The 13,272-nt window shown below is 40.0% G+C and overlaps 1 protein-coding gene across 1 annotated transcript in view; it reads right to left on the reverse strand.

Moving 5' to 3' along the window:
* MFSD14A (major facilitator superfamily domain containing 14A) overlaps window positions 1-13,272 on the reverse strand; it is a 46,984-nt gene that overhangs the window by 21,118 nt on the left and 12,594 nt on the right. The window contains exon 2 of the mRNA XM_052637185.1: window positions 9,653-9,748. Coding sequence (XP_052493145.1) covers window positions 9,653-9,748 — 96 coding nt within the window. The remainder of the gene's footprint in view (window positions 1-9,652; window positions 9,749-13,272) is intronic.

The following is a 13,272-nucleotide window of genomic DNA, read 5'->3' on the forward strand; positions in this document are numbered from 1 at the left end:
AGACCTAGAGATAAAACTGGGCTTCCCAGGTGGCTCAGAAGATAAATAATCGGCCTGTAATGCAGGAGACCTGGGTTCAATCCCTGGGTCAGGAAGATCCCCTGAGAAGGAAATGGCAACCCACTCCAGTCTTCTTGCCTAGACAATCTCATGGACAAGAGGAGCCTGGGGGGCTACAGTCCGTGGGATCACAAAGAGTCAGACATGACTGAGCAACAAAGCACACAACAATAAAATTAAGAAATATTTATTACTCAAAATCACTAACATGCAAAACATCACGTTTATGGTATTCATATATTTTGTGATTCTCAACCGAGGGTGATTTTGATCCCCAAAGGACACCTGGCAATGTCAGAAACATTTCTGTCACAACCTGAGGGATGGAGGAGGGTGGCAGTGGAGAGGGAGAGGAAAGGTGTTACCGGCATCTATTAGGTAGAGGTTAGGAAGGCTGCTAAACATCCTACAACACACAAGTCAGCTCCCCTTGTCCCACCCTCCACGACAAATAATCATATGGCCCGAAATCTTAGTAGTTTAGAAATCCTATTATTTGTTGTTTATAGTAAAGACTCATGGATCTAAAGAAGGCGTCTGCAAACTTTTTCTGTGAAGGACCAGAGAGTAAATATTTTCAGTTTATTCTAACTCTGCAGGCCACACAGCCTCTGTCATAGATGCTCAACTCAATCAAAGCAGCCACAGACTATATGTAAATGAATAGGCATGGTTGTTCCAATCAAACTTTATTTACAAAAAACCAGGCTAGCAGTATTTGCTCTGGCCATAGCTTCCCCAAACCTTTCATAACTCAAATCTGCTTTTCTTCCAGTTACTACTAATGGCCAGTTTTTTTTAGGGACAAGAATGGGTTTGGTATTAGAAAGACTGAAGGACATAATGAATACCTACAAGAAATTTTATAATATGTTAAATCCTATTGATAACAGTTCACTTTGCAAGGCTATCTTTCATTCTAATCAATCTGGTCTCTTTACTGTTTTTAGAATGTTCCTGTGCTTTCCAATATTCATACTTTTATACATGATATCCTGTCCATCTTAAATGTTTGTTCCCCTCTGTCGTCGCAGTTCCGTCACTACAGTTCCGTCACTAAGTCATGTCCGACTCTTTGGAACCCCATGAATTACAGCAGGCCAGGCTTCTCTGTCCAGCACTATCTCCCTGAGTTTGCTCAAACTCATGTCCATTGAGTCAGTGATACCATCCAACCATCTCATCTTCTGTCACCCCCTTCTCTTGCCCTCAATTTTTCCCAGCATCAGGGTCTTTTCCAATGAGTCTTCCTCCAAATCTTCCACATTGCTACCAAACTTTCCTATCCAAAACAATCTATTTCTCCTTTAGGACCATATAATAGGCAATTGCAACACTCTCACATACAGCTTTGTAAGGGGTTTCGCAGGTGGCACAAGAGGTAAAGAATTCACCTGCCAATGAGGAGATACAGGAGATAAAGGTTGGATTCCTGGGTCAGGAAGATCCCTTGGAGAAGGAAATGGCCACCTACTCCAGTATTCTTGCCCGGAGAATCCCATGGACAGACGAGCCTAGCGGGCTTCAGTCCATGAGGTAGCAAAGAGTTGGACACGACTGATGACTAACACTTCTGTGTTAGCTCGTTCTTATACTTTTTCTGTCTTAAGGTATTTAATAAATATTTCTTTTCAATTATATTTCAAACTTATTCAGGACAGACAGGCACTATATCTACTATATATGCCTTGCATCTAATATATTTTTATCTCTTTTGGTACCTTAAAGATAGTGCCTTTATATACTAACTGTTCACTAAACATTCATAATTAACAGGTTAAAAATTCTGTCTTCAAAATGACTTAATATAACATGCAAACTGACTTAACCAATTTAAAAAACAGAAACTATCTCTCAGAAAAAAATACTAAGACATTTATACAGAAGAGATGTAGGAGGTCTGGAGTCCAGGGTCTTGCTCCTTAACACAGATTGTGCATCTAGCAGTTTGGAACATCAAATATTTCTAGAACCATCAATCCACTGAAAAAGTGAAGCCACTTCTTAGCATTATAGATCCTACTGTCGTTAATTCTTTTAACCTAAATGTATACTATTCAGTCAACCAACAATCACTATTTGAACACCATTATGAACCAACCATATAGTCATAACCTCTCAAAGTGTTAAGATTACAGTTCTTAAAAGTATTTGCCAGTATAAAATTCTCCTATATAATTAACATACATCCCCTTCATGGAGACTTCACCATCCTCTCCTGCAGAGGCCCGCCACACAGAACATAGCTTTCGTTCTTTGACTGTATTCTGTGTTCTTCGACTGTATTCTAGAACAATGCTCTATAAGCTCTATGAGCTTCAAACTCAAAAATAACTGCAAACACATGAAAATATTTTTTAAATTCTTTTAATTTCACCTTGCTTTTTAAAACAAAGGCTATTATAAATCCAAAACCAAATATTTATTATAACTAATACATCTTAAGTTTGGTTATTTGTTAAATGAGTTAATTCAAAGAGTATCTTTGAAAACTGAAATACTTAAGCTCTGTAATTCTTGAGAGTTGTGTATGGGAAGAGAGATGAACATAAAATACAAATAAACTCACTTATATCTTCACTCTCATCTTCCCTTTTTAGATGTACATAAGAGCTGTTCCAGCAGGCACCATTTATGATCAGTTTCAAAACTCGTGAGGCAGAAGTAAACGATGTTTAAAGGTTAACAGATTTTTGGGAAAAAGAACAAAGTGCTACAGCTTGGTGCCTTCTACCCCAGAACTCATTTCTCCCCACACCCCAACACTGGGGAGAGTAGGAGTCCAGAACAGAGAAAAGAGGACTGCTAATGAAGTCAACAGCAAAAAATTGCAAAGAAAGTCTCAAAATGAGCAAAATCTTTTTTAAAAGCCCACAATGAATTACTATATTGGTTCTTAATTAGTGATGTATACTAGATATATGAGAATCACTTCTAAAAAATACATATGCCTGAGCCTACCCCTGGTCATGAGTAGCAAGCCCAGGAGACGGTGAAGGACAGGGAAGCCTGGCATGCTGCAGTCCATGGGGTCTTGACTGAGCGACTGAACAACATTGTAAAAGCTGAAATCTTTACCTCCAATTGGCCAATCTGTCTCACTGAGGCTGGTAAAGCATAACCTGAAGCTAAAATTGCCTAACTGAAGGGTGCCTGGAGGGATAAACAGGACTTCAGGAGAACTTGCCTGTCCTGTCATGCTTATATATTGCTTAAGGGTTACAACAGGCACATATTATGTTACTGATTATTAAAAAAGTAACATATAGTTAATTCCCTGGTGGTCTATTGGTTGGAATTCTGCGTTTTCCATTGCAGGGAGCACAGATAGGATCCCTCAAGCTGTGTCACGGCAAAAAAAAAAAGTAACATACATTGATATAATATATAGAGGTTTGTGTATATATAGATTTCTCGTGTACAATTTCTTCAGCGATATTTCAAAGATTCTTGGAGTTCCAAGGCCCAAAGGCCAAAACACCAGGAAAGATTCAATACCTGGAGTTTAACAATCTCTGCCAATGGTGGCTCAGACGGTAAAGCGTCTGCCTGCAATGTGGGAGACCCGGGTTCGATTCCTGGGTCAGGAAGATCCCGTGGAGAAGGAAATGGCACCCCACTCCAGCACTCTTGCCTGGAGAATCCCATGGACGGAGGAGCCTGGCAGGCTACAGTCCACGGGGTCGCAAAGAGTCGGACACGGCTGAGCGACTTCACGCACTCACTCAGTCTCTACAACTCAGTCTCTGGTTTGCCTAAATCTCTTCAGCCAAGGTTTTCCCCATCAAACAACTAAAAAACAAAGAGCATAAAAACCGCCTATTTAAAAAATGTATATACATTAAAGATGAAAGAAGAATTAGAAAGATAAAACTCTGAACTTAACAGTCAATAATATTTGAAACTTATTTTTTCTGAGAGAATGGTTGATTTAAAAAAATAAAGTAAAAAATTGAAAAAGGTAAAGAATTATGACTATGATAATATGGACAACTGTCCCACGAAACCACAACTCATCATTTCACCATCTTAAAAAAGTCAAATATGAAAAACCAGTAACTATTACAATAATGATGGGGGTGGGGAGAAGTCTTTTGATGAAATAACTGGCACCAATGTTAGAGCAATAATTCTGAGAAGTATATTTATGCTGGCAAAGGAAAAAAATAATTCATTAAGTCTCAAAACAGCACTTTTCATTTGCCTGACTGGAATTCAAAAAAGTGAAAGAAAGAGAAAGCAACAGGAAAATCAAAATCAAAGGTACTTTCCATGTTTTAATTAACAAAAATAGTTAAGAATATACTAAGCACAAAGTTTTCCCATAGCTACAAAAAAACAAGTTATTTATATTAAATAACTGGACTTCTTTTCTTCCTTGTTCTTAAAGAAGACAATCTCTTTCTAATTAGAAAAGAAATGGTATCAAAACTGGACAAAAAGTTGAGATATTGAAAAAAATATAAACCAGAAATGAATTTTAAAAATAGCTACATAAATTGTGGGATCATTGCAAGAAACTTTTTTTCAGTGGCTTGCATAGTTTAGCCAATATTTAAATCTCTCTACTTAGCTAGTGGTTGGGCTGCCAATAACCTGAACTACCTAAAACATGGGTGTGAACCACTTACTGCTAGTGTTCTCCAAGACTGAGAACTGGAACAAAACAAGCTGCTTAACTCTCATAATCCTTAATTTCCTCATTTGTATTACTGAAACCAAGCAGGACAGTGTACAGGCTCCTGGACCTGGGGAGCTTTTCTGTTCAGTCTTCATGACCTTTCCTGAGTTCCAAAGGGCGAATTCAAACAGTTGCCAATCCAGGAAGGGAAGGGATGCAGCATTAAGGGACCAAAAACCAGAAAACAATAGTAAGCCTTGGAGCAGGGTTCTGGTTCCAAATCAGTAATAACATCTTTAAGCTCTTTTATAGATACACAGATTAATATCTTTAAGCTCTTTTATAGATTTGAAATGAAGTTGCTCAGTGTGTCTGACTTTTTGCAAGAGCATGCACTGTAGTCTACCAAGCTCCTCCGTCCATGAGACTTTCCAGGAAAGAATACTGGAGTGGGTTGCCATTTCCTTCTCCAGATCTTCCTGACCCCAGGGACTGAACCCGGGTCTCCCTCATTGTAGGCAGACGCTTTACTGTCTGAGCCACCAGGGAAGTCATTTTATAGATTTAAAACCCAACAAATGGAAGATGTCAGCATTCTCCATAGCACAGACCACCTGAGGCCAGACAAAAGGAACCCGATAAACTCATCAAGAAACTTACCCTGGATGAGATTAAAGGAGTACAGGTCCTAATGTTATCAGCAACCCCACCCTTAAGCTATTGCTGCCTAACTCTTCATTAAATCCTCCTTGGCTGGAATTACACAGTTTTTGAGGCCAGAAGCCCACTGTGTCCCTCTCTGCCTGGCAAAGAAATGAAGCTTTTCTTTTCTAATTCAATCAAAACCCTCTCTCTGAGATTTGATTTGGCATGTAAGAAGGCTGAGTTTTTGGCATCAATATGAGGCTAATTTCTCATTGATGAAGTAGTTTTAATGATTCAGGTCAGTTCAGTCCTCTGTAAGTCCAACTCTCTGCGACCCCATGGACTACAGCACACCAGGCTTCCCTGCCCATCACAAACTCCTGGAGCTTGCTCAAACTCATGTCCATCGAGTTCGTGATACCACCCAACCACCTCATCCTCTGTCATCCCCTTCTTTTCCTGCCTTCAATCTTTCCCAGGATCAGGGTCTTTTCCAATGGGTCAGTTCTTTGCATCAGATGCCTAAAGTATTGGAGCTTCAGCTTTAGCATCAGTCCTGATGTATATTCAGGACTGATTTCCTTTAGGATGGACTGGTTTGATCTCCTTGCAGTCCAAGGGACTGTTTTCCAACACCACAGTTCAAAAGCATCAATTCTTCAGTGCTCAGCTTTCTTAATGGTCCAACTGTCATATCCATACATGCCTACTGGAAAAACCAGAGCTTTGACTAGATGAACCTTTGTTGGCAAAGTAGTATCTCTGCTTTTTAATATACTGTCTAGATGGTCATAGCTTTCCTTCCAAGGAGCAAGCATCTTTTAATTTCATGGCTGCAGTCACCAAGTACAGTGATTTTGGAGTCCAAGAAAATAAGTTTGTCACTGTTTCCATTGTTTCCCTATTTGCCATGAAGTGATGGGACTGGATGCCATTATCTTAGCTTTTTGAATGTTGAGTTTCAGTCCAGCTTTTTTACTCTCCTCCTTTACTTTCATCAAGAGGCTCTTTCATTCCTCTTCACTTTCTGCCATAAGGGTAGTATCATCTGTGTATCTGAGGTTATTGATATTTCTCCTGGCAATCTTGATTCCAGCTTGTGCTTCATCCAGTTCAGCATTTTGCATGATGTACTCTGCATATAAAGTTAAACAAGTAGGTTGACAGTATACAGCCTTGATGTACTCCTTTCCCAATTTGGAACCAGTCCGCTGTTCCATGTCTAGTTCTAACTGTTGCTTCTTGACCTGCATACAGATTTCTCAGGAGGCAGGTCAGGTGGTCTGGTACTCCCATTCTCTCTTTCATAATTTTCCACAGTTTATTGTGATCCCCACAGTCAAAGGCTTGGCGTAGTCAATAAAGCAGAAGTAGATGTTTTCCTGGAATTCTCTTGCTTTTTCGATGATCCAATGGATGTTGGCAATTTGATTTCTGGTTTCTCTGGCTTTTCTAAATCCAGCTTGAACATCTGAAGTTCTCGGTTCACGTACTGTTGAAGCCTCACTTGGAGAATTTTGAGCATTATTTTATTAGCGTGTGAGATGAGTGCAACTGTGTGGTAGTCTGAACATTCTTTGGCATTGCCTTTCTTTGGGATTGGAATGAAAACTGACCTTTTCCAGTCCTGTGGCCATTGGTGAGTTTTCCAAATTTGTTGGCATATTCAATGCAGCACTTTCACAGCATCATCTTTTAGGATTTGAAATAAATCAGTTGGAATTCCAGCACCCCCACTAGGTTTGTTCGTAGTGAGGCTTCCTAAGGTCCACTTGACTTCACATTCCAGGATGTCTAGCTCTAGGTGAGTGATCACACCATCATGGTTATCTGGGTCATTAAGATCTTTTTTGTATAGTTTTTCTGTGTATTCTTGCCACCTCTTCTTACTATCTTCTGCTTCTGTTAGGTCCATACTGCTTCTGTCCTTTATTGTTTCCATCTCAACATGAAATTTCTTCCCTTGGTATCTCTAATTTTCTTGAAGAAATCTCTAGTCTTTCCCATTCTATTGTTTTCCTCTATTTCTCTGCATTGATCACTGATGAAGGCTTTATCTTTCCTTGCTATCCTTTGGAACTCAGCACTCAGATGGGTATATCTTTCCTTTTCTCCTTTGCCTTTCACTTCTCTTCTTTTGACGGCTATTTGTAAGGCCTCCTTAGACAACCATTTTGCCTTTTTGCATTTCTTTTTCTTGGGGATGGTCTTGATCACTGCCTCCTGTACAATTTCACAAACCTCCATCCACAGTTCTTCAGGCAGTCTGCCTATCAGATTTAATCCCTTGAATCTATTTCTCACTTACATGGTATAATTGTAAGGGATTTGGTTTAGGTCATACCTGAATGGCCTAGTGGTTTTCCCTATTTTCTTCAATCTAAGTCTGAATTTTGCAATGAGGAGGTTCATGATCTGAGCTACAGGCAGCTCCTGGTCTTGTTTTTGCTGACTGTGTAGAGCTTCGCCATCTTCAGCTGCAAAAAAATCCTTTAAGGATTAATAATAATAATGTATTTATAGTGCTTAAGACTGTGCCTCGACTCATCATAATATAAATATATACAAACTGTTTGCTATTGCAAAGCTCAAGTCCTTTACACTGTGAGACTAAACACCAGCCAGAGAGATTGATATGTTAAATTGGCAGATTATAAATAAGCACACTGAAATATTAGAAAGCTAATATAGGACAGTGGATGAGAATCTAATTGCCAATGCAGGGGACATGGGTTCGATCTGTAGCCTGGGAAGATTCCACAGGCCGTGCAGCAACCAAGCCTGTGTGCCACAACTACGATCCCCTGCTCTAGAGCCCTCGAACAGCAACTACTTAAGTCTATTTATCTAGAGCCTGCGCTCCGTAGCAAGAGAAGCCACCAAAATGGGAAGGCCAGGCACCACAACCAAGAGTAGCCCCTGCTCGCCACAACCAGAGAAAGCCCGCGCATAGCAAGAAAGACCCAGTGCAACCAAATAAATAAACATTTAAACACTGTGAGAGAACAGTTATTATAGCACCCCAGTAGCACTTGACATCAGGTTATTACAGTATAATGTAGATACAAATGTCATAATGAACCTGCATCATATGATGAAGCTTCAAATCAGTGTTCATGGATTATGACAGCAGGAAATGTGTAAATTATTTGAAAAATTTCCATCAGAAATTATTAAATTTTAAAAAAGTCAGACATTTAAATGTCACATATCAATTATTTTGAAAATTCACTTATGTAAAACTGATCACCCATTACAGGTAAATGAGTTGTTTCCTTTTTAAAAAAAGAAAGGATTTCAAAACATAATCAAATCAGAATTCTTAAAATTATATGCCAGGGAACTGTCATTCATTCAGGGAACTGTCATAACTTGCAAAGCATGGTTTATTACAAAAGGAATTATATTTGAGATTTCATTTTCTTTTGAAACTTATTTTAGATTTGTAAATATGCCTTGTATATTCAAAATGACTATTAGACATCAGTGTTTTATGTAGATACAGTAATGATTATGTAACCATATAATAAATATGTCAAGAAATATGGAACATAAATTTTCTTAGACTAGTTTAAACTATCTATATATATGATCATTCAATTTATTTATAATAAACTTTTTATAAAAGTCTTTTTTGGATATCAACACACAAGCTCATGAAAATATAAGAAAGTATCTCTTTAAAGTATCTTAAAAATCTGTCCTTCTGGGACTTGGCAAGCTGTGATTACACTTTCCAAGATGTACAGAGTTCTATGTAACTGCTTCTTCCTTCATTCCATTCCTCTCCTCTATACTGACAGGAGAAAACTAGCTATTACCTAAGATGTTCAATCTTACAGAGAGGTCTTTTCTAAGATTCTGAACCTGGGAATATTTGAGCAAAATCAGCTTAGGGATATAGAAAGAATGACCTCCCTAGATGGTCACCTCTAGATACCTGGCCTAAACTGAAAAACTAATATTTCGAAAATGTAACTAGAGAAATGAATTTCAAAATGATAATGCTGATTGATTCAGGGCTAGACATCATTTCCTAAGCCTGTCTAAGAATCGTTTCCATTCTACGCGGAGTGGTGACTGAGCCCCCGCTTAAATTTGTCCAGTATTCATCAGAACAATCACACCCACCTAAGCCCTATCAAAAAGTAAGGGAGAAGTGGAAGCTGGAAAAGACAACTAAAGCAGTAAAATTCAGTACACTAAAGGGCTGACGACACTGGTGGGAGAATTAACCTCGGAAAGGTAAAAAAGCCATTCCCCACCCACCAAGTTGAAGAGAAAAGATTTTAAAGCCAGTGAAAAATAAGTTAAAGGATCACTTACCACCAAGGTGGGTGCTGTCAATAATCCCCAAGCGAAAAACTCCAAAAAGATGACGATAACTGCATGATAAACACTAGGAGAACCTATTCCTTGAGGCTACAAAAACAAAGAGTTTGAAAAGTTAACAGTGTACTCCAGAATTACCAACAGTAATGACAACAGTCGACAAATATCCACGGAGAACATACATGCAATAGATACTCTGCCAAACATCAGGACAGTTCACTGTCCCTGTCCTCAAGATGATGGAGGCATACAAAGAAACAAATAAATACATTATGTAAACACCATCTGCAATGGGAACAGGAAGTCCAGGGTGGGGGCGGGGGGGGGGGGGGGGGGGATGTCAGAACACCAGGAGGAAGGCTGAAAGAATGGAAAGGAGGTAGGTGAGGAGTAGGAGAGGGCAGGAGGACAGCAGTAGTCAGGGAAGCTTCTTGTGCAGTGGTGGTAATGGCTGAGAGCAGGAATCACAGGACTCTACACCCAGAGCACGGGCTGCGTGCTCAGAGTACTGAGAGACGAGCTAGAGGCACACAGGGCTAACTTCCAGGCTAAGGAGTCTGCTCAATTCTGAAGGCAACGGGGAGCCACTAAAAGATGCTAAGTAAGGCTCATGATCAGATGAAAGTTTTAAGAAAATATCATCCTGGCAAAGGTATAACAGATAGATTAAAAGGGGGAAAAACAAAGGAAAGTTATGAGACTACTGCACTGATTGCAAAACAGAAATGAATTATGTTGCAAGAATCTTAACAGATACCAACATGATTCAAAAGCAGAAAAGTTCTGAGCAGTATGTGAGATCTGGGGTTTGATACACACAAGAAAGACAATACAAAATCAACTTTACACTTTAGTTCAGTTGCTCAGTCATGTCCAACTCTTCGACCACATGGACTGCAGCACACCAGGCTTCCCTGTACATCACAAACTCCTGGAGCTTGCTCAAACTCATGTCCATCGAGTTCGTGATGCCACCCAACCATCTTATCCTCTGTCGTCCCCTTCTTTTCCAGCCTTCAATCTTTCCCAGCATCAGGGTCTTTTCCAATGGGTCAGTTCTTTGCATCAGATGCCTAAAGTATTGGAGCTTCAGCTTTAGCATCAGTCCTTTCAATGAATATTCAGGACTGATTTCCTTCAGGATGGACTGGTTTGATCTCCTTGCAGTCCAAGGGACTATTCTCCAACACCACAGTTCAAAAGCATCAATTCTTCAGTGCTCAGCTTTTTTAATGGTTCAGCTCTCACATCCATACCTGCCTACTGGATAAACCAGAGCTTTGACTACATGGACCTTTGTTGGCAAAGTAATGTCTCTGCTTTTCAATATGCTGTCTAGATGGTCATAGCTTTTCTTCCAAGGAGCAAGTGTCTTTTAAGTTCATGGCTGCAATCACCATCCGCAGTGATCTTGAAGAAAATAAGTCTGTCACTGTTTTCATTGTTTCCCTATCTATTTGCCATGAAGTGATGGGACTGAATGCCATTATCTTAGCTTTTTGAATGTTGAGTTTCAGTCCAGCTTTTTCACTCTCCTCCTTTACTTTCATCAAGAGGCTCTTTCGTTCCTCTTCACTTTCTGCCATAAGGGTGGTATCATCTGCGTATCTGAGGTCATTGATATTTCTTCCGGCAATCTTGATTCCAGCTTGTGCTTCATCCAGTTCAGCATTTTGCATGATGTACTCTGCATATAAAGTTAAACAAGTAGGTTGACAGTATACAGCCTTGATGTACTCCTTTCCCAATTTGGAACCAGTCCGCTGTTCCATGTCCAGTTCTAACTATTGCTTCCTGACCTGCATACAGATTTCTCAGGAGGCAAGTCAGGTGGTCTGGTACTCCCATCTCTTTCAGAATTTTCCACAGTTTGTTGTGATCCCCACAGTCAAAGGCTTGGCGTAGTCAATAAAGCAGAAGTAGATGTTTTCCTGGAATTCTCTTGCTTTTTCGATGATCCAATGGATGTTGGCAATTTGATTTCTGGTTTCTCTGGCTTTTCTAAATCCAGCTTGAACATCTGAAGTTCTCGGTTCACGTACTGTTGAAGCCTCGCTTGGAGTATTTTGAGCATTACTTTACTAGTGTGTGAGATGAGTGCAACTGTGTGGTAGTTTGAACATTCTTTGGCATTGCCTTTCTTTGGGATTGGAATGAAAACTGACTTTTTCCAGTCCTGTGGCCACTGCTGAGTTTTCCAAATTTGGTGACATATTGAATGCAGCACTTTCACAGCATCATCTTTTACGATGTGACATAAATCAGTTGGAATTCCAGCACCCCCACTAGCTTTCTTCATAGTGATGCTTCCTAAGGTCCACTTGACTTCATACTCCAGGACATCCAGCTCTAGATGAGTGATCACACCATCATGGTTATCTGCATCATTAAGATATTTTTTATATAGTTCTTCTGTGTATTCTTGCCACCTCTTCTTACTATCTTCTGCTTCTGTTACGTCCATACAGTTTCTGTCCTTTACTGTGTCCATCTTTGCATGACATGTTCCCTTGGTATCTCTAATTTTCTTGAAGAAATCTCTAGTCTTTCCCATTCTATTGTTTTCCTCTATTTCTTTCCACTGATCACTGATGAAGGCTTTCTTCTCTCTCCTTGTTATTTTTTGGAGTTCTGCATTCAGATGAGTGTATCTTTCCTTTTCTTCTTTGCCTGTTGCTTCTGCTAGCAGTATCCTACACTGCTGCTTACAGGTATCTTAAGGATTACTTCAGGGCTTCCCTAGTGGCTCAGTGGTAAAGAATCTGCCTGTCAATGCAGAAGAAAACAGTTTGATCCCTGATCTGTGAAGATCCCACATGCTGTGAACCGGCTAAGCCCATGTCTCTCAAATACCGAGTGTGTTCTCCGGAGCCCAGGAGCCACAACTGCTGAAGCCTGCATGCCCTAAAGCCCATGCTCCACAACAAGAAAAGCTACTGCAACGAGAAACCTGTCAACTGCAACTAGAGAGTAGCCCCTGTCATAGCAACTAGAGAAAAGCTTGCACAGCAACCAAGACTCAGCACAGCCAAAAATAAGTAAATAAAATCATATTTAAAAAATTACTTCAATTGTTGGACTTTGTATTTCTAAAGACAATATTAAATTGATAGAAAAGCAAACGACCTGTAACATTAACTCTGTCTCCACTGACAAGTTTGTATAACAGAAAAACAAGTTTAATCAATACACATAACAATCTCATACTTAGGTTTTAAAAATACAGTTGTTAGAGGAAACACTGACTGACACCGGCCACCGTGGCCAGGCAAGATAGCAGTCACTTGCATAAGTTGTCTTAACAAAGAGGTCCTGGTAAGGAATGCAAACTAACAAGTTATCACCAATCAAAAGAATTTGCAAGAAGTCAAAAGAAGAACAGAGACACCAGCCCCTGTGTCCTACCAACTTGCGAGTCCTTCTCACTAGAATCCACCTTGGCTGAGCGATGCATGAACCACCAGGAAGGACCCTGAGTCAGAATGACTGGCCAGTGAAAGTGAAGTCGCTCAGTTGTGCCCGACTCTCTGCAACCCCATTGACAGTGGCCTGCACCAGGCTTCTCTGTCCATGGGATTTTCCAGGCAAGAGTACTGGAGTGGGTTGCCTTTTCT

This window comes from Budorcas taxicolor, chromosome 3 (assembly GCF_023091745.1).
Source record: "Budorcas taxicolor isolate Tak-1 chromosome 3, Takin1.1, whole genome shotgun sequence".
Classification (NCBI taxonomy): Eukaryota; Metazoa; Chordata; class Mammalia; order Artiodactyla; family Bovidae; genus Budorcas; species Budorcas taxicolor.